Raw genomic sequence first — 26390 nt, 5'->3', positions numbered from 1 at the left:
TAAAATAGGACGAGAAGTTTATTTCGTGATTGTGTACACAATATGCTACACTTCATCGAAAAAAAAGACTGAGAGCAAAACTAAAAGATAAGATGGGAAACAATCCAAATGGTTTCTAGTTTACTGACATGGTGAACATGTACCAACCTATACATTATGTCACGTAGCCCCTACTGAGGAGCGACGACGGGGGTGAAGGGGCAACAATCATTGCCCCACAGGTTAAGAAAACGTTATGATGAATAACCAGGATACAATTGAAAAACCTCGATCTACTCCGTTGGAAATAAAAAAACCACAGAAGTCTTTCTGGAGGGCTAAAATGTCGAACAATTCTCACTGCATACGCCGCGAGAGATATATTTACAATGTTTTTTGTCCACTGTCGATATAGGAAGCAAAGTCGGTCACATCATCAAACACACAATCATTCACCCACACAATTTTTGAGCAGTTTCTCCCCAATCAAGTTCAACATTCCATTTTCCCGTGGGCACTGATGTCGACCAGAGCACTGAAAAATATCAAATAGTCACCAAAAACAAATCCGCCGCTTTATGCGACTAAGCTACAGAACAGTTGCAAATGGCTGGTTGAATTTTTTCATCGCGCATTAATCGGAAATCTAAGAAAATTTCCATCAATGCATATATACTTTCAAAACCAATTCCGTTCAGACCATGAGAATGCTTTCTATAGCTAAAAAAGCAAGGGACATGGAATTACCACGACTTTCAGATGGAATTACACATTCAATGAGTACATTAAAATCTCAGCATTCACCAAATTCAATTATTGGATTGGCCAAGAACATAGAAAAAAAACATTATTTCTCAGATAGGAGGCTGAAAAGAAGTCACAATCGCTAAACCAAGAGGATTATTTCATGCTCAAACGTATTATGGAATAGATGCCAAAATACGAGCTGAATGCAAATACACAGGAATCGGTAAATGTACACATAATCTAAATCCAAATGTTTATCAATATAACTTCACTGGGAACCCTAAGTTAATTAGAATTTCAAGCCATTTTAAGTGTATAATTCGTGCGACAAAGGTAACGTCATTGCAAAGCTATGTTTTTTTACTCAAAAAGAAAAAAGCAAATATTACATTACAATTGAAGAGCAACTTCATAAAAACACATGCAAATTGTATGACTGCGATTAATCAAGAATGGCATACCAACCAAATAATTTTGCAAAAATTTCGTTTTATTCTTATTTTCCCGACCTACCACGAACTTCATAGGCTTCCAAAGAATACCACAGGGGATTAGAGGGTACAGGGAAATGCACAGTGACTATGTAAATTGAACGACCAATGTTTGAGTCAAAGGATTTACAAAAATAGTTGAAAGTAATGTATGACCGAAACCTAAACGAGTAAAATTCACAAAAAACCCTCTCCCAAAAAAATTCGTTCACAGCTGAATTACATTGGCCCGACGGTGTCCAAGTAGAAAATTAACGTGGCATTTGGCATTTGCCATTTAAATACTCGAAAATCTTAACATGCATGAAATGGTAGAAAGAGTTATTCAATTTGTGCCAGTAATCACAGCCGCCAGACTGCAATCGTTACATCAGTTGTCAAAGAAACAAATGACTGCCTTGAAAACGTCAAGGCTACTCACGAGCGAGAAGAAATAAATAACTTAAGTAATAGCCGATATCAAAACTCTTTCCAAGACATCTCCAAAACAGGACACTCAGAGAGCCGCACGGTTGGGCCTTTGGTTTTCTCCAGCATTATTTACGAACAAAATTAAATGTCACAAGACTCACAGTGCACGCTTTTTAAGCAGTCTCTGACTGAAAAATGATTTAGGGGGTGATGATAACATTATTAATCGTCTGTAACAACAAAATTACCCCAAAATCGACCATAGCGCGCCCATATTTATTCACAGACGAGCAGACTTCTTCACAATTAGTTTAAGGAAGCATAATTAATGTCCAAGAAATTTACTCAACAAATACGACGAGGCTACGACTGAGACCAGAGAAAAGACGCATTCGAAAAGGAACGCATCGACTTTCAACAATAATCTCCTCAATCACGCACCCGAGTCAGAGAACCCGAAAACATTTTAACCAACCACCCCTCGCACACATCTTTGGACACAAAACAGGACAGATTCACTTCACAATCGGACGGGGTGGTATGGGGTCCAGGGTCTATCATGGGTTGTTTGATAAAAAGCCCGACGAAAACAGTGACGCAACACCTGCGCCGAAAAATTGTTCTCCTCCGTTCCCAAGTTCACAAGGCAAACGAAAGAAAACACCAGTTTTTCCCCCAAGCACTGCCATCATAGTTTCACCTCGCACCCGTTTCGTTATCCTGGGCGGGTGACCGAAGTTCGGAGGGTAACCGCGGAAAAACGAGCGAGGCGTTGAACCGGCAACGCGAAGGCGGGACGCGGAATACGGCGTTCCTGAGGAAAATTGGCTTGATATTTTTTTAAATTACAAAACGCCCACGCTGATCCCCGGAGCACTTCATTCGGCGCAAATCGGGGGATGCGACGACGATCACACACGGGACAGCAGCGGAGCGAGAGGTTCATTTGTTCGTCTCATTCCGCCGTGGGGTTCTGCGTGTAGAAACCGAAGGGACGGTGCGGGTCCGGGTGTGGGGGCGTGGCGGGCGACGCGCCCAGAGGGACGGGGAGCGGGCGGTGGTGCCCGGGCCCGCGCCGCCGACCGGGCCTCGACCCCCGACTGCCCGTGTGGCCTGGGCCCACAGGGTGGAGACGCGGCCGACCTGGTCCGCGCTTCACGGGAATGCCACCGCTCATCCCGGAGGACGGCGATATCACCGAGGACGGTGATGAACCTGCGGAGAGATCAAATAAAAATAATGCATCAATGTCACAAGATATTTTTAATAGATTCAACAGCTTCTAAAGGCCTGTTTACACGGTAAATTAACACGTACGGGTTAATGTCTAAATGTATGAACGCGAGAATGAACGCCAAAATGCACCGTGTAACCACCCAACTTGTGCAAATGCATGCACAGAAAATAGAACTTGTTCTAATTTGGTTCATGCATTCGTGCATGTTACGTTCCGGTCCACAAAAATCATTCATGCAAACAGACATTAACTCGTACGTGTTAATGTATCGTGTAAACAGGCCTTAAGACCAAGTCATGCATAAAGGCACTAACACGATTATGATTAAATACAATCACAAGGCGTAAGTTTATTACGTGTTAATTGTTAACTACTAAGCAGAACGCTAAAATGTTCACTTTAATGAGAATAGCCACCGTCTCAATAAGTCTCTGAGGGTCTAAAAAAGGGTCCATCGATCAAAAAGAACTCAAATAAAAATGATGCTTATTCTTTGAGAAATCAACTGCAATACTTAATTTTGACATAGTAAATTAGTATCACAAATAGGCTTCAAATATGAACTAAAATCTATTTAACTTGTTTACAGAGAATTTGAAGCCATACATTTTCATGTAACTACAAAAATAGATAAAATAATTTTAAAATAGTATTAAATATGTTTTGTGAAAAAAATAATCCATGTAAGGCATGCAACTACTCCAAAAGACAAAAATATAAGAACAAATTACGTAAAATATTATTGAAAGTATTTTTACGAGGTTTAACTTGAAAACAAGGGTAATACATAAAATAAAAAGCATCACCGTATTATAACGATTCAAAGAGTTTCCCTCTTCAAAGTTATTTTTCCAATTGAAAATACAATTCCATCAATTTCAAAGCATTATAGGAGGGGGTGAGCTTTAAAATGCTAGTTTATTCCTACTTCGAATGGTGAAGTGTTCCTCTAAAAAATGATTTATATTACCATAAATTTGAAAGAGATTTTTAATGCCAAGATATGGAATATATGATATCAAGGCTAGATATTATTAAATAAAATCAACAGCGTTTAAGGCTAAGCCATGCATAGAAGTACTAATATGATACCATCATGATTATAATTAATCCCAAAAATAGTTTATTAGTTATTGATTGTTATCTAACTTGCAGTACGCTACAAATTAATAACCACTGTCCTGAGAACAAAAACACAGATTTACAAATGAATATCACAACAAATCACGTGATAGATAAAAAAACATGTAGAAAAAAAATAGCTTGATAGACTCTATGAGTCAGGTTTTCCTCTATATTGGGATATTCTTCAAACATCAGATATTACAGCACATTTAAGAGCAAGCAAAAACCAATAATTTATTGTAGGATGTGAAAATCAATTATTTTAGGAATAGGACTCGTGGTATCCGGCATGCACCAAGACGCAATATGCGATCGGTAGGGCAAATTAGTCTAGCCTGATAGTCTTTTATCAACACCAAACTCTCAATTAAATATGTACCTACACTTCCTCATGGTAATATTTCTTGGATGAGTACATAACACCAAAATTTCAAGATCATTTTCGTTCGTTAAACTCAAAAATGTTCTCGTTATAAGGAAAGATACAACACAAATGGAATGGACGACGAAATAAGAAGTATCAGGTTTTAAGTAGTTTTTTTGCCAACACTTTAGGATTACTGAACACGTGACTAATTGTTAAAACTACAATCAGAGCAAGGTGAATCGTCAATTCGTCTCCGGCCCAAGGCGACTCACGTTTTGTCACATTCCACAAAGGAACGAGACGAAATATGGACCGTGCAATTGGGCAATAAGTTGCGGGGGTCACGAGGTAAAGGGACTTTTGATTGTGGGGGGGAGGGTGGATCTTTCAGCAACAGTTCTTTCGGCTTCGTGGGGAAAAGGGTTAACGGAATGGCAGAGAGTGTGGGGGGGCAGCAGGAAAACCGAAAAGCACGACAGATTGTGCAAGGAGGCGAGGGAGTGAGGGCGGGAGGGTGAAGGCCGCAACGCTTGCCTTACCTTGCCCGCTTGTCTGTGAGGAAAGAGATAAAGCGAGCGGAAACTCCTGCGGGAGCCAAGCAGGAAAAACGACACGGCCTCATTTTCGCCCTTCATCAACGTCCTTATCGATTGCGACCACCGAAATGATGACTCATCACGGGACAAATCAGTCCAGATGTGTATATGTCCGTACCTCGGAGTTCAGAACCCTATGTCCGTGTTCCTAATTTATCACGAGAGCAGTTGGGTTACAAGTCCACAACATTTTTATATCACAATGTTATTGGTATCGAAACCTAATAATGGTAATTTCTGGTAATTTCTGGTTGAATTTTTAAAAAATCTTAAAACTCTAAAAAATCTAAAAAATTAGGAAAACGGACTTAGTGTTCTTTACCTCCGGGGGGAGGGTTGGAATGGGTTTCCGGGGGTTTACAACCCCCTTACAAGAGGCGCCAAAAACGAGTAAGATGGACTCAATAAACCCCCGGGCCCTACGGAAGGCTCCGAAATCTCCGGTAAACCCCCCATTTCAAAATCTGTGCTATCTACGCCACAGCTCCTGTCAATCATTAAAGATGAGAAAAATTGCTATTTCTTCGTATTCCAACCCCTCAAACATAACAATTTCCATTATACATTAGTGAGCGGAAATGAATCCATTGTACAGCACTGCTAGAATCCACTAAAGGTGGTCGCCGTCGCACGGCCGACACCGGTAAAAATTATGGTCCAAGTTAATATGAAATATCACCTATCGACCGGTCGTATTTAGGCCATTAATGAAGCAGTTCTCATTTGAAACTTGCATAATTAATTTGAATTTTTAGATACACTGAGTGTAACTTCCTCAACATTTGCCTGAATCTGAAGCAGGATATGTTCATATCTGATAAAATAACAGAATTTAAACTCAAATTTGAGAAGAAAGAAAACTTTTACAAGGTTGTAATGTATATTAGATGTGAGCGCCACCAACACCGAAAACAAGTCCACCCCACCAGCGCCGACGCCGAGTCTGCCGAAAATGAGATTGTGAACCGACCAGGGGCCGTATTCTGTAACTCCCAACCGATCGGTGCGGCACCGATTCGTCGGGTGCGACGTCACACCGACTCCCGGTAAGAAGTCGTGCGATTCTGTACGAACCCGGTCGGTGCGGCACCGACGAGAGGACGGGAGATCGTCGGTAGCCGTACCGACAGCAAAGAGGTGTCGGTACGGCCACCGACTAGTGGGTTTCATGAATTCCCCGGTGCGCATTGTACGTTTTATTTTGTTTTTACCTCATCACCGAGTAAATAATGAGGTTTTCTCCAATGTTATCTTTTTCTGCCCCTTCGAATACGCCTCTATAATTCACTGTGTCATCATCTATATTAATTACCTTGACAGAAATATAAGATAATGGTTAATAAAAATGAGGTTTGCTAACATATAATGACTTTCTCTCATTTATGTTACCGCACTTTCACTCGCTTGTAATAGGCTTTATTTCTCTCTATCATCATTTTTTTGCTCCTTTGACACAAAAAAGATATTTTTGATTAAATATGAGTTTTGCCGCAATGTTATCACTTTATATCACTCTGAATAGGCGACTGTTATTTCACTCAATCATCAATTTGGCGTTTCTCTCGGCATAGAAATAAGATCTTTGTATTTAAGTATGAAGTTTGCCACAACGGTATCAGTTTCTTTCATTTGTAACGGGCAACTATATTTCATTTCATCGTCAGCCATTGATTCCCTTGACGATAAAAGAAGATATTTGTTAATAAGTATGAGGTTTACCGCAATATTATCATTTTCTCTCACTTGGAATGCGCAACTTATACATATGTATTTCACCCAATCACAATTTATTTACATCCTCGTCATTACACTTCTTTTAATTGCACCCAGCTCCATATTTTTATAACAATTTCCTAACTTGTTCCTCTAATATAACATTTACATTTGCTTTTGAATCCTACGTTCACGTTCCATAGTATGCTATTTTCGTCTGCTACGGTGCCAATGGCATAACATTCCGTTGATAACATTTATACGGAACTTACTTAATGACAACTATATTACCAAATCATGAATAAATAGCATTATACGGAACCAATATTTAAAAAAAGAAACTACGATCTCAAGGATAGTTTCAATAATTCATTCCAGCAACAACGATCTCCATCACATACAAACTTTATTGTGATGTTGTAATATTGTTTCCTTCGATTCTGTAGGTACAGCATTACTACCACACATTATATAAGCATTGTCAACAACTTATCCAATATCGTTTATCTTAATCTAGCAATAAGTCGTAATTTCCGCAAATAAAAAGATTGAGAATGACGACAACAAACTGTGCCAATGAGTCTTCACTTGTTTTTACCCTTCTTTCATTGGTGGAGACACGTCCAACTTCGGATATATTCGGATTTTCCCTGTTTGGGAAGGAAGGGGAACCGTACCGACTGGTTTGAAACCGACGGCCTTACAGAATCGCTGAAAGTGTCGTCGTCGGTGCGGAATCCGTTGTCGGTACGGTTTGATGTCCAGTCGGTGGGCTTGAAAGGGAAACCGACCGGTGCGGCACCGACGAAATACAGAATACGGCCCCAGAATGGACTCAACACTAGGATGCATAGGTACTCTTACCGTATTCACCCGTACAAGCCACGCACCTTTTTAGCCGGAAATGCCGACGGAAAAAAGGGGGTGCGCGGCTTACACGAATCCTCCAAATTTTAATGTAAGCCGCATACCATTTCTCCTCAAATTCTTTTCGTTTATTTATTCAGAGTTTAGCATTGAACGAGGAAATCTTCGCAGGAATTACATTTCTAACATTATTTAACCTTATTAATCATAGAAACGTAAATTTATCGATTTAGCAACGAATCACGAGTACCTATATTAGACCGCACCCAGAAAGCGCTAGAAAGTTTTTTTTCCCCTCACGAGCCGGCCCAAAAATGAGGGTGCGCGGGATACACGAGAGAGTGGCCTACGCGAGTAAATACGGTATAGTTAATCTTAGTTTTGCGCTTCTATATTCTTGGAATCAAGTTTTAAATCGTAAGCGACCAATTTGAATGATTCGGATTGGACGAGGACGCGCCGCACGCCGTAAAAAAATACGCCGTAGGTTCGCGCGACACCGCAAACGAATTTTTACTGATGGCTAACGCGTCTTAGAGAGTGCACTGCACGCCCTCACAGGCAGCATGTACAAAAATTTCCTTCTCTAACACAGAATACATCACACAGGTCCTCCACGCATGTTTCGCAATTTCCTCTGAGAGCAACTTCACATAAAAAAAACACTAGAAGAGGTGGATAAATTCTCTTTGTGGCAGCTTTTCTACACTTCGGAGCGCAAGCCCCCGTCATCTAGCGGCGGACGGATGTATCTTTTACAGCTACCTCAGTGACCTTGCAAAGTGATAGATACCTCGCTAGAACAAAAATACGGATTTGATAGGTTAACTCCAGACTTACGTTAGCCACAGGCATGTGACTTAGAAGGGGGGGCAGAGTCTTTCCCTGGGACACTTGGGAATGCGAGGATTTTCTGCTGGAGATGTTGGAATTTATTCACCCTGGGCTTCATGCGGTATTTGAAGCCGCATCCCCTCGATCAGCAGCCAAACGCCCCACCCAATATACTGCCACATTCCCCTTCATAATCCTATTTAAGGGCGCATAATAAAAGAAAATACGATAGAAATTTCCACCACAAAATCCTCCAATCTCTTCACCGATATCTCATACGATTTTCCGGCACTAAATTATAAATAAAATACAACAGAAACCATAGTTTAGTGCCTTAGTTCCTTTTCCACAAAGTTAAACCTGAAACAATCGCGTTTATTAAAATACAACAGCCTTATCAACGGCCATATAATCAAAGCATTGAAACAAATTTAGCTAGTCCTTTCTCTGTATTAAAACTAATTATTTTCAAGGGACTTGAAGAAGGGACAAAGTTTCATTTCATATAAAAATGTGATATAATTGGGATAAATATAAAAAGTACGCGAAGGAAATTTAATCAACCAAACTAAAAATTGAAGGCGAACTGCAAAAAAAAAGTCACACAAACAGCGCGCACAGAGGAAGTGGTTTCGCTATATCGAGGAGCAGATAAGGGAGAATTATCCGAAATAGGGACAGCTAATGGGGCTTTGACCACAGCGTGAGGAAAAGGCTGATACAGTGATCACTCTTCCTAATGGCCAGAGGGATAATGGTGTAGCAATTAGGAAAAAAGCGAGACACAGAAAAAACTTGCCCTAATTGGCAAAAATTCATGAGGAAATGAATGAGGAAAATCAGTTCCCTGCGCAACTCAATAGTTTCTTTTTTCACGAATCAGTGAAGAATACGGCTGGATCAATTGTTTCTATCGGACTTAAAGGAAGTCCAGTGATCAAGAAATAAAACAGAAAAAAACTAAATCACGATTCAAAATATAAACTAAATGTCAGAGTTAATTCCGAGATTAACCAATGACGGAACGCATATGCATTTTCTCTGATGCCAGCGCAACTAAAAAATGTAAACCTTCAAAAAAAAAAAAAAAAGATTAGAGGCTGACTAATACAATAGTTTAAATCAAACAAAACGAGTGAGCGTGATAGGACTGCATGCTCCAGGCTTCATTATTAGGTCTCTTACCGTAGAATTAAGAAATAAGAATGATCGTCAATACCATCAAAAAACGTTGAAGCAACGTAATAACGACATTTGACTTGTAAATCCAATCCATTGACTTTTACATTGAGAAGTGAAACAACATGCCTGCTTTGATAATGACGATGCTTTAGCAAAGCTCGAGATATGCACCAGAATACATAAGACAGAAGTATGCTATAGAAAATAATTCTTAACCCCTTAAAAATTATGCTAATCTAAAAATTAATACTGACCGACACAACCATTCTGGAAAAAAATAAGTAGCACCTCGAAAAAACCATATAGTAAGAGTAACAACTTCCATCAATAAATACCACAACAACTATCAAAAAGCGTTTAACACTTTATGTATCGAATCCCAATTAGCACCTGCGCAAACCTTTCTCACAATTTGAAATCGGCATCACCAGATAAAACTGAACTTCTCCAGTAATTATCTGATTAGTAGCTGGAAAATAACAATCACGGAGATAGGTGACTGGAGGAAATATAGCCCACTCCAGCTTCCTATTCTCACCAGGAAGTGCAGCGATTCTAAGAAGCGGCCGTAGATGGATGGATATGAGTACAGACGCGAGGGTTGAAAAGAGGGCTTTATCAAGGAAAGGTGAGGCGATAAGGATTGTGGTGAGGTGGGTGAGCAGGAAGGGGCGCGGAAGAAAAAAATTACATTTGGGGGGGGGGGGGAGGCAGGAAGTGAGTTAGTTCGCAAAACAGCCCCGACTTGGCACCTCGGCCTGTCTAGACGGGGTAAAAAAGTAAGTGTGGTCGAAGGAAGGGGTGGGGTTGGGTACATGTGGACCGAGGATGAGGCTATGGAAGGGAGATGAAAATTCGGGAAAAGGCGAACTTACGGGGAGATGGAGAGGTAAGTGAGAAGCCACCAACGGGACACAACCCCCCAGGGGCCCCACTTTTATATCTGAATGGTTACACCCAAAATAGGAGTTCTTGAGACGGTTTCATCGTACAGGGTGGAGAGATCGTCTGAATCGGTTTCTTTGGGAAGATAAAATTGAGATGGGAAGGGATTAGAACATTAGGTGTAACCTTATCAATATCTTTAATGTTTTCAAAGCTCCTTATTCGACATGGAAGGCGATTGAATGAATAATGTATTCGCCATGATGAACAAAAAAACTTGTTAAATAACCAATGCCATGCCACAGTCGCCTACCTCACATTTATTACAAGATTAGGATAACGCATTCAACATCGACGGCACCACATAAAAATCTCGCGAATAAAGAATCATAATTTAAACAACGCACACATAACTGATAGACAAATATATTTTTTTTTAATTGTGAGCAGAAGGTTACGTAAATTGGACTCAATGAAATGATTAACCGAACAGAAAACGAAGAAAGTATTGACAATATGACATAAAGAGACAAAACCACGATTTACAGTTGATGACAATGAGAAGGATTCAATGAGAAAAGGAAATTAAATTCGATCCGACTCGATCAGATCTGATGGCATATAGGAACAAGACTATTAGCTATCTGTCGTAAAAAAAAACAGAAGAGCAACGGTCGGATGGGAGTGAATAGTCTTTTTATATTGAAATTTCAAGTGAATAGAAATAACACCGCCGAAACTAGTTAAAAATTGAACCAATAACCAATTGTAAAGACTATATTTTTGGCACCGACCTTTTGTATATATTGTATATGTTGAAAATGTTTGTTATTAATGAGATCATTTTTATACATGTTTATTAATTATATCTACATAATTTATTTTGTTTATAAACCCAATGTAAAGGCCATAGCGCTGTTTTTGGTGTGATATAAATAAATAAATTAAATTTTTAATGGGTTTTACTTCTGAAAAGTATACCTCACAGGATTTACGTGGCAAAAAGTTATATTATAAATGACTTAAGGTTCTAAGGAGGGGAAGTGAATGAAATTAAGGGTGGATTAAGAAATAGACATGAATGCACTATCCATCAAAATTATCTATACTATGAATCAGGACAGAAATCATCGCCTTTTACGCAATAGAACAATTAAAACTAAATTCACAGGGATCAGCCATGCATTTCGAGGAATGAGAGGAAGCCCTGGCGTGCGTGTGTATCCTTGGAGAATCGACTGAACAAGGAAGGAAGTGAAAAACAAGAGGAGGAGGTTGATGAACTCAGCACTAGGGCGCGCGCAGGAGCCGAGGATTCGTTGGTTTTTAGCTTACGAGTGGGAAATCCGCCGTGAGAATCCACGGAGATCACTCCAAGGAGAGAAATTCCCATAAACAAGAAACTGAGGGGATGAAAAAGATGAGGGAAGATATAAAATGACGGAATCACGGGGAAGTACATTACAATGGGGCATTAAAGTGAAAAAAAAGCCAGGACTCCTCACAAATACGGAAGCTACTAAGTCCACTGTATCACACAAGGATTATAACGGGCTCATCAGATCGTATTCTCTTCGAGAGTAAATCCACACAAAAGCGGTAAACTCTCTCACAGTGTTATAAAAAAATTACGAGTGGGACTTACAAAATCTACCGTAGCAACGGTTTGATTTCCTTCACTTCGTGATTAATAAAAATATGTGACACCCGTTAAGTGAAGTACTTTAAAGTAGTGTATATGTAAGTGGGGTGCTTTGCTTAGTTCCACAATGAATTAATTCATACGGCGGCTTTGACGTAAAATCATAGTAGATTCAATGGATAACCACAATGCTATACAGTGCATTGTTTTTTTTCAATTTTGATCGTTAAAACCGTATAAAGCAGAGTCATTTTCAAAGACGGGGATATGCTATGATTTTATACACTGAAATCGATCGGCTAAATTGCAATCGAGCGTAGTGACCTAAAGGGCAGAACGCTAAACTACTGATGTAAAGGTTCAAGGTTTAAACCGGAGAGAATCCCTCCGATACCATTAGCAAATATCCTTAAGAAGTGAGATCACATAGGAAAAGGAACTTAATAAATTGAATGAAAACATTATGAGGCATTTCAAATTCGCACAAAATGTCTAATTCGCTTGCAATTACTGAAATCGGAAAGTCATAGCCAGAATGAGAGTCACAAATAACCAGAACAGGTAACCTTTGAGGACCCCATTTTTAAGCAACAGAAATGTTGAGAATAGTTTTCAAATGAGTTTTGGATCCACATGACGGCCCCAAAAGATTCGTAGATGTGGAGTTGGCTAATATGAATGCATCCCAAACGAATGAATCTGTCAAGAGGTCCCGAAATTCTCTTCAAACCGACCGTGCGCTCTTATATTTAAGCGCGGTCCATCTGCTACGGGCCATTGGCCAATTCCGAAAAGATTTTCGCAACGCTGCGAAACGCGGATGAACCACGACATATAGTGGCGCGCACCAAATAATATTTCAGGTGGATGATCACATTGCACTTTATCATGCATGAGATTAGCCACATTATGAGCCAAAACATGAACGCTTTGGAAGGGACGAGCAAATCTCATATTTTAACCGTAGAGCAGCACGTTAACCATGTGACTTAACTCACGATAGAGACTAATTGATGTGTACTCCACATTAAATTAATGCTCGCCACCACATTACTTTCCTAAACGTTAATTCTACATAATTTGAATGAATAACACGTCTCAAGAGTTTTAACCGCACGACAGCGGGGAAATTGAAAATAAGGCTGCGTTGATTTTGCGAAATCACCCAAAAACAAGTTCACCGGCCTTTGAAGATCCCCACAGTAAGCAAACGGCCGTATGACGGCGACACATCTCGCAATGCGAGAATTACGAAATCTTGAAATATTTTTCATCCCACAACCTCGTTTCGGAAGCGATGAAGCCCGAAATAAACACTGAAGAACGGAATGCTCTCCATACAGTCAAATGGGAGCAGGTTGCCCTATTCCCAACATGATAAGCGAACTAATAAATGAGAAATGACAAACAGGGTTTACAAATGACGGAAGAACAAAAGATTCACCGACGGCAAGATAAAAATAACAGCTACAAATAATAATGCATTTTTTAATTCAAAAGACAAAGCATATCAAGGAAGACCTTACGGTATCATCAGAAACAACGTACAAGTTGTATTATTATTAGTCGTATTACAAGGAGAAATTAAGTTAATGAGCTACTCAGCGAAATTGACACATTTTTTTTGTTTCAATCAAGGTAGAAATTATCGAAGAAAGAGAAGGAAAAAGGAGGAAGAAAACTGAATTCAAATTGACAACAAATAACGGCGAGAAAGTTAAAATAGATCGTTGAAAGTTTAATAGAACATTACGACACCGCAATCACTAGATGGCAAAAGAAAAGAAAACAAAAAAATACACAAATAGGAGACCAATACTAGCTTAATATAGTCCAATAATGATTTTCTAAGGAGAGGGAAAATCTACGTGTTTTCAACCACTGTCACCACTGCGACTAAGATTAATTGATGCCATCGTTAATGCCCCGAAAACATGCAATTCATTAATACTTTTACGGTTCCTCCATTCCAACTCTTTATCATAAGAATTATTCTTTCGTGCTGGTTCCTACTCCACTCCTCTACTTGAAACCTTCGATTTCCACGGTTAATTTTTTTCTTCCTCATTACTGCTCATGCAATTTCTTCCGCTCAGGCAAAAATAAAATCATCATCAATTCATTATACTTGGTAATACAACTTCATGCAATAATATCCAGGGGATACGAAAATCCGAGATAGGAGGCAACCTAAAGGACCGGAAATAAGACGAATAAAAAACGGTAGATAGATATTCTCCGGACAGCTACATAGATCCTTGGGAGGATCTACTTCCGTTCGTCCGGAAAAAATCTCATGAACGAGCTCAGAAAATGATTAGTCACGACATGCTCAATGAAGAGAGCCAAGGGGTTAGAAAAGACTAAGTAGGTAAAGGACTTGTCCAAACGGCGAGACGAGAAACTCGTTACACAGGTTACCGTTGCTATGAGAGTCCAAAATATCGATTCAAGTTTTTTTTGCTAGAAAGCAACTATAATTTTAAACAAGATACTTTAAAAAAAATATTTTTTTGGCAAAACAATTTCTTCTCGAAATATGCACACAAAAAACAAGATCCATTGAAAACTCGCCGAAGCTAAAATCTGAAGTAAAATTTTCACGCACGATACAGAAGAACTGGTCAGTTTTCATGGACGACATTCCAGTTTCCAAATGATTATTTTTAACCTGGCGGAATACAGAAAAGATTAATCTAAATATGCCCCAAATAAATTTCATATACAAATAAAAGTCACAATAAATTTTGGAGCTTACCAGACATAAAACGTAATTACACGATGAAAGAGTAGATTTATAACAACAACGCGTCACGACGTTTGCAACATAGACATAATATGAGAGGCCAAATAAACCACATCACTCATCCAACTCATCAAAGACATTGATTTTCAACACTTAAGAAAGTTTTTCTGTAAGGCAATATAATTTAAAATCCAAAAATGAACCATTAACATCACTCGTAATATTTTTACTACAGTATAGACATGAAAATGGATTACAATGGTCAAAAACTCTCGACTAAAAAAATATCGTCGAAAATCGAAATATCATAATTCAGCCTTAAAGCCAACGTAAAATATCATAACTCAGCCTTAATCGGTCAGGACCCATAGTTTTTTTTTTAATTCACACATATTTCACTTTAAAAAAAATATGATACATATGAGCTTAACGCAATGAACATTATTCAAACTGACTGAGTAATCGAGGAAACCTTCGACTAAGTATGTGCACCGAAATGTATGCTGAAATTCGCATATTAAAGGAATGCAGGAGTATTGGCTCAGCACTGCACTGGGTGCCATATAGCATCCGTGGGCGTTGACGGGTTAACAAATACCGTAGAAGCATACCCTGAGGCAGTGGCGGATCCAGGATAGGAACAAGGGGGGGAGGGGGCTAATTGGTGGTAATCTCCCAGTAGTAGTGGGGATCCGAACAAAATTACCCTTCTATCTAGTATAAATTGGATACCCAAGGGGGGGCTATAATACCCCTTAGCCTGCCCCCATAGATCTGCCACTGCCCTGAGGTCATATCCTCCAAATCAGTGACATTTGACAGAGAAGGGAGATCAGAGTAGGAGGAGGATCTTTCCAGGAATGCTAAATATCGCACGCTCCAGGATTATATTTTATCTATAAAAAAGGAAGCAATAAAAAAACGTCTTCTCTCGCCGTCTAGGGAGATAAGCGGGAATGAGTTGGCGAAAACGATGATGCCACGACGATTCAAAATAGAACGGGGAAAAATAGGGGGGCAGTGGAGGAATGATGAGGAGGAGGAGTTGGGCTGCACACAAGTGAGAGAGAAGACGGAAGGAATAAGGGACAGTGCCACAATATGCACACACACCCCCACACCCCGGTCTTGCGTGCTCTCCCAAACTCGTCCCTAACAGAAACAGGCATAAAAAAAAACTCGCAAGAGGCGCATATCTTTCCTTTCGCCTTCCCCGAGGAGACAGGAGGAGTGGACGGGGAGGGACTCTTTGCGGTTTTCGAGACGAAGCACGAGGGGAAAAACAATAAAATACCCAAAATGAGAAAGAGAGGGAGGGGGGGAGAGAAGAAAAGATGGGTGTCAGCGGAAAGGATGCAGACGAGTGAAGGCTGGAAATATAGAGGGGGAAGGAAAGGATGAACACTTTGGGTCCAGAAGAGGAGGAGGCTTAATAGAAGACGTAGAGAGGAAAGAGAAAGAGCAGTCCATGATAAAAAATGCAAATGCTAATTTCCACACTTTAATATTTCGTCAAGCGCAATATTGGAATTGCTGACTTCAGGCGCAATGTGCCTGACAGGCACAGATGTGAAAAAACATTTATTACTCTTAGCATGACTCAGTGGTACATCTTTAAAGTTTGAAGCACCATTATTAGTGTAGTTGAACACTTATATGATGCTTTTCGTGCTGTGCATGGACACTTTTACATACCGTCCAACGTCCCCAGGCCAATCCAGCAAGGTGCGATTAAACGGTCTCTATAGGCTATTAAGTATTATTATATGTAATTTAGTTTAGCATGTGAATTCTATAGGATCAGTTATTTTTATTTTGATATCTTATTTACCTAATAATGCCTTTATTTTTGTTCATTCTGCCATTATTTTGCGTAATTATGCTGAAAAATCCACCACTGATCTGTCAGCATTGATGCGAATTCGGAAAAAACGGCCAATGCAAAGTATTAATACGGAACGAATACTTGTTAAAAAAAAAACTTTTAAAACTGCAGCTCAACACTAATTTATTACGAATGCATTAGAAATAATAATAAAGCCCATTGACAACTTGACGCCACATACATTTATCAAACTGGTTGAATAATTAAAAATGTCTCAATCCTCAACATGAATCCAATACCGTCACAAAGGCAGTACGGATAAGTGGGTGTCTAGTCATATCCAGCTAAACTGCTGTCGCTATCGTAAGGAGAGGCAGGAGCAGGCAACTTACATTCAATCCCCTCAATTGATTTCCTACCCCTTCGTCTCACAGGAAACATTTCTCTTTTGTACCCCCATAAACCATTCCGGCCTACTTCCTGCAACGACCCTTACTCACTCCCTAGGTTCCTTTTTTCCTCTTAAATCTCCGACTTTGTCCCCAAATGCATCGGATGCTCCGAAGTGCGAGGTGAATTTATTTTCCAAAGAGTATTTGATCCTAAAGCACGGGTAGGGGCAGATAAAAACGGAAGTGGGGTGAGTGGGAAGATGCAACCAATTGAATGAGTCACGCCAGGGTTTTTCACTTCCACGAATTAAGTCTCAACCCTTGATGATTAGCCCAGGTCGTTAAGGTGGGGAAATTCTGGAGGTGAATTTCTTTAGCGGGGCTGACTCGGAGAAAATAGTGGAGAAATTTTTCACGCTGACAAAGCACAGACATTGCGACTCTTGGTTCCGAGAATCGACTCCCACAACTAAGGGTGGCGAAAGAAGTCACTCAAAATAAATTACTGAAGGGTTGAAATCTTACGGAAAAAAATAATTTTCTCAAAGCTATTCTTTGGAGCAGTCTCAGTCATCGAAATTGGAAAATACTTAAGAATAGGCGAGTTAACAACGCAATACTCCTATTTACTAGCTCCTCGGACTTACATGACAGTTGACAGGATATAGCATTGAAAATACATGCAGCACTTTTATGGACACAGTGAAAAAGTGAGATCATTGTGCTGTCTATAAATTAAGATAACTTACAGTGGAAGAGGCGTTTTAGATAATTAGATCAACAAAAAAAACTGTACCAAACGGAAAATCCGTACACAATTGGCAAAATTAATCTGAAAATTAACAATAATTTCATAACGGCAGACATGGACAATTCTCTCACAAAGCCCATTAATTCAGATGATAGAATCAAAGGTAAAGGAAAATGATAACGGTAACTACAAATGAATTAAATATATTATTTGTGGAAGATTTAAGCATTTATGACTGATATATTCCATAGATATAAGGGGTCATAAAAAATATCACAGAGAAAGATAACGTTAGAGTGGAGACAGATGATATACACAAAATTTATAAAAGGGATAAAACCAAAAAATGTTGCATGAAAACGAACGCAACAAAGAATATAATGCATAAAAAATAATTTTGGAATTTTTCCCAAACAAAATTAATGGAATTTTCATAATGTGCACGAAGACAAATTTAGGAAATTTGAACTATTATATCGCATTTGTGACCCATGGCGTAATTCGCAATCATTGGAGAAGAAACACCAATTAATTTTTCCTCAAACAGCTGTGGAACTACATCACTCCATCAATCCCCAGCCTGACAGAGTAAGTCGCAGATTGCTTACTATGAAATCATTCGGCCTAATAATACTCGCAGCCAAGAGTATCCGCCTCTCCCGTAAAGCACTCACCCACAGCTATTTCCGCTCTTCTTGGACCACCAAACCGTGCATATCACTTGAAGGCAGGTTTCTTAACCAGCGTCCTCACTCCGAACCTTCCCACTTTCAACATACATATATTTTCCTAGCTGAGTCCGCAGCGACCACCTACGTACGCCAATGCACTACAACCGAATATTGCAGTCCCCTGGTCACACGCCTACTTTTTCCCTTCCCGAAAATCTTACCAAACATCTCAAAGAATACACCTACGCAGTAAGCGCGGGATTTCCCAAACTCTGCGACCTCTATTCAGAGTGCAACGCTAACTCTCGGACGGAATGCAACCAATAAATCACCTACCCCTTAGGGACCATTTGCGGCTCTTCAGGCCAAAAAAAATACCGAGCAGATTTAATATACACCACCAACATATCAGAATCACACTTATACTATATATAATTTTATAATTACGCACCAAATACGCGTAAAAGTATTATGAGAATGGAGGAAAAACGCAGCTTATGGAAATGAAATATAGACATCGCTAGTAGCCGTCACTCTCTTTTTTAATTAAAGACGATGTCCGAACCAGAAATGACTTTTCATTTCAATAAAGTATCAGTTCAATGAATAATTACGTTAAGGTAAAGTTAAAAAGCGACGCTTTTTGTCCCATTTAGATTTCCATCACTTGACAACGCGTTAATTGACAAAATGCATGTATTTATTTCACAAAGGCTAGACCTTTTGTAGAGAAAACTGGTTTCCTCGCATAAATGCGCATTAGGGACAGTCTCATGCCTCAATGCAAATTCGACAAGGCTTTTATTCGGATGTATTCGATTCAGATCACAATACCTGCGACCTTGAGGAAGGATCAACTAAAAAAAATTCACTTCAAAAGTGAAAGAACTACACAAAAGGCGAACTACCACATCTAATAAATCCCACAACTGTTTGTACAAATTTATTTGTAAATAGAAGATTAACGAGAATATGAGGAGCGACAGTAAGTTGATGTGCTTGGCGAAAAACGCCTAGCTAGTAGGGAAACGAGAGTGCAAATAATAATTAATAACAGACTTCTGAAAAATTATTGCAGATATTTTATCGAGCTTTAAATTAAAATACCTTGAAAGCCCAATTTCTGATAACAACGACGAGCGAGAACTGATTCAAGGGAAAATATACTTTCTTGAATGCAATGCGTCGCTAAAACATTTTCGGCCGATATGTTACTCCACAAAAAGGTGTTTTCATTTGATAGAGGAAATAGGTAATTTCAAGTAAGATTATCGCCATATTCTTGCTTCATAATTGAAGCCCAAGCGCGAGGAAACCTCGCAACTCGGATATTGCGGACAACGTCCAATAGCGTCCAGTTCGAAGAATATACGAGGGCTGCTTTTTTCAACCTCCGATGGGTCATGAACAGAAGACGAAGTGATTGATTAAAAATTATTTCACAGCTAAATATTGAGCACACTTGCGGTGTCCTTTCGACATAATGACCTCGGCGATTGATGATTTGGTCGTGCCTGTGGACGAGCTTTACTATACATTCTTCATTGGATGTTGCCGCCAATGACTTCCAATGAATTTTGCCTTTGTCTTGAAGCTCAACGTCCGTTTGATAACACTTCCCTCCTAACCCCTTTTTCATTTCAGCGTAAAAGATGGAAGTCCCCCGACAATAGTTCGGCATTGCACGGCGGGTGATCGAATTAGGAATTGTCAACTTCATAAAAATAGTGGAAGTAAAATCTATAATTTTTAATTCACATATACAAGAAGCCCGTAAATGAGAAAATTGTGAGAGTACAAAAATAGTAATTATAAACGATATCCAGTATAAGAAATAGGGAAACAAAAACATTTATTTATACGCATTCCAACAAAATGACATGCTGATAGACGTACAAGAGACCTGATGGCTTAAAGATTTCACCATGGCTTAATAGTTTACGTAACATCTGGGAACCATTACAATATCATCATACTTTACACTCAACGGCGTACAAGTGATATTTTTCTCAACAGAGTTAGGTAAAGTTAAATGTTAGTAGACATGCACAAAAACTTGGTTTCCCAAGCATACGAGTGAGTCTCTTCTTGTGGAATTGCGACTCACCTCTCACTAAATGCAGATAGGAATCTGTGGGCCAACCTCGAATGGATTGGCATGAGGCATGACTCTTGCCATTTCTGAAACACATTGCACCGATTCGACGCGATGCACCTAGATGACTGGGGACGCGGCATAATCCGACTGGGTCCTTTTTAACCCCTAATGTGAAAATCTATCATTCTTCCGCAGAACTGCATATATGGGTGCAACGGCACACAGCACACATCGTTACTGAAATTGAGTCGAGGTGTTGCTTAGCCGAATCGATTTCTTTTCCGTGTTTATTTTTCAATTCCATGAGAAATTCATCCTTGATGTTAAAATTCACACAATTGCACACAAAATGATTCTTTGCCATCCCTTGGTCTGGGAAGCAAATTAGAGACAAAAGAAGCGCGCAGTAGGATATATATTAGGGTTTTCATTCACATATCGGGTTCACATGATGCACGACTAGGATAAATACTTAAAAATAGATTTGCATCAAGCGGACTGAATACAGCGCCTGCGTGCAACGACAGCCGACCGCTATCCAAGCCGGTAACTAAATAGCATAATGAGTGCGCCGCACATCGGAAAGTGGGTCAGGGAACAGAGGCCCCGTGACCGCTAAATCATTCGGAACAACAATAGGGGCAGGCGAATAGGCTGAAGCCACAGCCGGAGCCACGAAAATACCAAAAACAAAAACCTCGAGGGGAGTTGGGGGAAAGGGGAAGGAGGAGTAGTGGAGACATCTGCCGGACCAATCCGGGGAGAACCTCTGCCCACGGTGAGGAAGGAAGGACGGAAGAAAATCCGGAAATTGCAATGCCCGGCGAAGGCACGTCCGGTTAAAAATCAGTCCAGCTGCTTCAGCACGCTCCGGGAAAAAATCTCTGGGGTCTTGCAGCCTCCTCTTTTTTTTCAATTTTTTCCAAATTGGGACTTCCTCGTCTTCGGCAGATGGGGGAGGGATGGGTGCTCGCTTTCAGACTTTAAAAAATCTTCCCCAAAACGAGCGGCTCCTCAAGGGCCAATTGCTTTACGCTCATCAGGAAATTCTTTAAAAAGAAAAAGACGGAAGTAAAAAGGACGTGGAAATGATAAAGTCACCAGGGGACTAGAGGGGGGGAAGGGCATGGTTGTTTGGACTGGCGAATATTTTAAGCCCTAGGCCGGAAGAGAAGAGGGGGAGGGTAGTGGAGTAAAAACACATTCGGTTTCGCCCATAACGAGCAGACTTTTTAAAGACCACGCCTTAATGGCAGCAGGAGCACGCGTCATTCCACACTAACTTTTTAATTGATTTTTTCAGCATTACCGCGTGCATCTGTACGCGAGTCCAGGGGTAGCCTGCACAGCATCTAATTTTATTTTTTCAAAACGATACGAAAATAAATAAAACTTTTAGGACTATTAAAAATATAACGGATAAATATCTAAGACCTTTTCAAGGGAATAAATTCTAATTAAGTACATACAGATAAAAAATCTCAAAAAATTAATTTTACAAAAGAGACAATAATAACAGGTAAGTGCTCACTGGTCGTATCGACGAAATGGCATTAAAACTAGAACGCCCGGCTGGGTCAATCTGACCCATAAAAAGAATATTTATGTTGATTATTTTGAAAGGAAGAAATATTTTAGACTCATATTTCATGATTTTTAACGATTTGGTTTGGATTACTACTGTGCGAAAGTTAGGCCTGATATTATTATTTTTTCTATTTTTTTCTCATCACTTACACCTGCCATGCCCGGATGGCTCATATTGACCCACACTATCAAATCCATTTGAAGCATTTCTAATTTTCCATTGTATTCTATGTAACGTTGTGATTTATACTGATTTATTGTAAAAATGTAACTGAAATTTTTTTAACCTAATACCAATGAAATTCATTGTACCTCCCAAACCCATCAGATGAAAAGTGATAAGTATTCATAAATTTGTGGAAGCTAGTTTTCCATAACACCATAGAAATTGTAGAACATCTACAATTTTGATATTTTTCGTCTAATTAAATTTTCTACTACCCTTCCAAATGCTTTGTAAACAATTTTAATAAATAAATTGGGAAGGAATTCAGTATTTTGAGTAAAATATGCAAAAAGGTCATACTGGGTCAAAATTACCCACTCGGGAATAATAGGGTGTAAAGCCCTGTTTATACGATACATTAACACGTACGAGTTAATGTCTATTTTCATGAATGATTTTTGTGGGCCAGAACGGAAAGTGTACGAATGCATGAACCAAATTAAAACAGGTTCTATTTTCTGTGCATGCATTTGCACAAGTTGGGTGGTTACACGGTGCATTTTGGCGTTCATTCTCGCGTTCATAGAATTAGACATTAACCCGTACGCGTTAATGTACCGTGTAAACAGGCCTTAAGGATTGTTCGGGCATGCTAGTGTTAAACTAAGGTAGTCGAAAATCCTTTTCTCGCCCAACATACCCCACGAAATTTTTCATCGAATACACTTTTTTATTCAAAGTTTTGTTGAATAATATATGTATAGCTGAAAGATCGCCACCAGCTTTGCAGAAATTACGAAACAAATTGAATTAAAAATGATCATATGATACGTTATGCTCATTCCAAGCAATGCTGTTGATCGAGCTCAGTAAAAGAAGGTACGTCGGTTGATGACTCTAAATACGATGAGTATTCTCCACAAAATAACATGTTAACCGAAAGCTAAAACCACAAATTGATTTTACTGAAGTTAATAATGTAAAAAAAAACCTTAAGGCTGAAATGCCGTAAAGATGATACATTGATTCCTGAAGCACACTGCTCCGAAGGCTTTCATGATTCCATAATGATTCCATTCCACACCCAATCTACTTCTTTACTCCACATTCCTACACCCAGGCTATCTGTAATTAGGCGCTCACTTTTCCATAGGCTTTCCCTTTTAATAAATACTCTACCCAGTGATATTGATCCGTTTGGTGTGACACTTAAAAATTTTACTCATCAGGCATTAACATATTTATCGCATAAATGACTAGATAGCCGGATAAATGTTTTTTCTTTTTTATTTTATTTAAATTTGTAATCAAATAATTATTCTTTTATTATTTAATATTTGTTGTTATAAGTGCACTTTAAATTGGCAGTATTTCTGAACGTGTATATCTTTATTAAAATAAAATAAAATAAGCTGAGATGGGCGCGAGACATTTGAGATTTTTCTCAAATGTCTCGCGGCTACAAATCCCAAATAATTTCCTCTCGAATTCGGCAGCATACAAACTAGGATTAAAATCACAGCTCACCCAGAAACGACAATGGTTTCCCTAATCAAACTGTCAAATGTCTATTATGGCGGTTATATCTAATACCGGCTGGGCTATATTAACATTACGAAAATGAAGGACTTCATACAAAACGGATACCATCGTACCAGGTTTCGAGGAAAGGAAGCAAGTAACATAAATCATGGATAAAATGTTAAATAGTTTTTGTAAGCATTGGTCAAAATCGCTTCAGTGAAAGATATCGGCAGAGACGAGATCGAAACGCCATACACCCTTCCCACAAAAACCACCTCTAACCTTAGAAACCATACATGAGGCATAAACTGAAAAATTCTATACTCATATTGTCAAATGTCTATGCCCTGAGCACTCCATGGGGTTACTCATACCTTAAAATTCCATTAATATTCTACATTCACAAAAGTACAGAAATTTTTATTCACATTCCATCCGGTGGAGTGAATTATTGCGAAAAAACGAATAGAAAAGAGGTGGGAGTTTTATAAGGCAAGCAGAGATTCATTAATTTAAACTTCGATTATGAGACCACGTCAAAGGGCCAATTTTATTGAGAATAATTTGTCTCTCGACCACACGTTGTCAAAAATCGCTGCGAATGGCCCCTGAAACTCGAAGAAAACCAATCAAGGTTGTCTCTTACCAGAATTACCCTCTCGGAAGACTATCCACGGGCGAACGTTCCGAATAGGAAGGCCAATATTTTACTGGACTGAAAAAGGTGATCCTTTCAACTATAACACGACCTGCAGAGCGTGTCACGTCGAGGCTAATACCTAGATGAAAGTCATTCATCACTCAACTGTGCAATCGGGTCATTGCTCCCTTCCACCCATAACAAAGAGACCAGAGTGTCATACCAAGGTCACATCCTGAATAGCGACCATGGGCAGTGAAAAGGTTTTCGATCTGAAGACATTTCATTCGTGAAAAGAGCTGAAAAAAATCAGAATCAGTGTGGGTCGAGAATAATTTCTCATTCCCAACCTCGATACGAAAAATAATCATCCATCTAGCGACAAAAACTGAGAATGGGGACACAACAATGTAAAGAAATTATTTCGGTTATAGCGAATTGATAAACTAACTTTTAAGTCGATATTTTTCTTGCAAGGTACCAGAGGGGTTTATTTTCCAAACACATTTACACAAGATTCGACTAAATTCATCATAAAATCTTTGACGACAATATTTCTCCAAGAAACTGGAATTGAAATAGTAAGCTTTGGATAGTGCATCATTAAACGAATATCCAAAGAGAATATTTTTAGATAACACTTATTCTAATTCTGAATGGAATGCACATGATTTGCGTGCCGATAGGTGGCCTAAATAAATAGATAACCAAAAATTGAATATGGTAAATCATCCAATCGACGCTCCTAAAATGGTGATGAAAAAATCTCATGTCCCTCAATACACTGGAAAACACTTCACAATGCCATTTTATGGATAATTCTGCTCCTAATAAAAAAAACTGGCACTCCCCCGAGACGAAAAATAAACTGAAAAGTCTAACCGAAAAAGAACCTTCCTAAAAGTTAAATCAACAGTATTCACTATTCACAACCAAGGAACATTGATAAACAGCACGAGAAGCGAGCATGGAACATGAAATTCGTGCTCCGGGACAGAGAAGGCACGATAAACATAATTTTCGGATAGTTTTAATCACTAGAAGGGCAGATCTTGATTAGAAAGCCAATGGGATTCTTCAAAAAATATATTGCCGGACCCAATGAGCGCATCGCTCTCCCCCGGGAGGAAGCCCTTCGCTCTGGTTTCGTAATTCCAGACGGCTTCGGGGCCCTCGGCTCACTGGAGCAGCCACAGTCTTCGGCTTGAGACCAATCGTGAAACTAATCGATCGTGAAGCACGCGGACGCAATCTTGCTCTCGGGAATGGGTTGATATAAAAAAGGCTTATCAAGGCGCGAGTAAACCACGAAAAACTACTTACGCCACAGAACCTCAGTCCCTTTCCCTGACCCCTTCCACCTTGATCGCCCAACACACCATAGTGCATCATCACCACCTTACATAAAGCTCACCGACAAGAGTTCTCACGAGAAAACTGGCACGGATGAAAACAAGAACGGAAACGAAGAGTTTCATGCACGGAGGGGTGAGAGGAAGGATTAGGAGAAACCAGGGATGTCAAGTAAAACTAAACGAAAGTCAAAACCAGTTAAATTTCAATACTTTCGTTCGCAGGAGCGAAATGTAGAAACGAAGAGATATGAATTTAAACACGGGGAGCTAAACTCAGGGTCGAAACGAAATCGGAGTCAAACTACTACGAGTAGAAACTAGGGATGGTCGGATCGGATAACTCGGATCCAAATATCCGCGGATATTGCCCTTCATCGGATACCGGCCTCGGTGGCGGCGGGGTAACGTTCTCGCCTGCCAAGCAAGAGGTCGCGGGTTCGAGTCCCGCCTGGGTAAATTTCCCCGATCCAGGGCATGGTCGTTTGTGTACTTTTAATTGTTACATTTGTTGAACACCCCGGTGTAAAATGGCCAATACGAGCTGTATACGGTGGTTTGA

At 39.6% G+C, this 26390-nt stretch overlaps 1 protein-coding gene across 4 annotated transcripts in view; it reads right to left on the bottom strand.

Annotated features, from left to right (window-relative positions):
* Window positions 1–26390, bottom strand: part of LOC124157268 (chromatin-remodeling ATPase INO80) — a 189290-nt gene continuing 162900 nt past the window's right edge. For all 4 annotated transcript variants that reach the window (XM_046531843.1, XM_046531841.1, XM_046531842.1 and 1 more), the window contains exon 30: window positions 1–2843. In XM_046531843.1, the coding sequence (XP_046387799.1) occupies window positions 2584–2843 (260 nt within the window). In that variant the 3' untranslated portion in view covers window positions 1–2583. The remainder of the gene's footprint in view (window positions 2844–26390) is intronic.

Source organism: Ischnura elegans, chromosome 4, assembly GCF_921293095.1.
Source record: "Ischnura elegans chromosome 4, ioIscEleg1.1, whole genome shotgun sequence".
Classification (NCBI taxonomy): domain Eukaryota; kingdom Metazoa; phylum Arthropoda; class Insecta; order Odonata; family Coenagrionidae; genus Ischnura; species Ischnura elegans.
The sequence above is the reverse complement of the archived record's forward strand: the minus strand, read 5'-3'. Positions and strand labels throughout refer to the sequence as shown.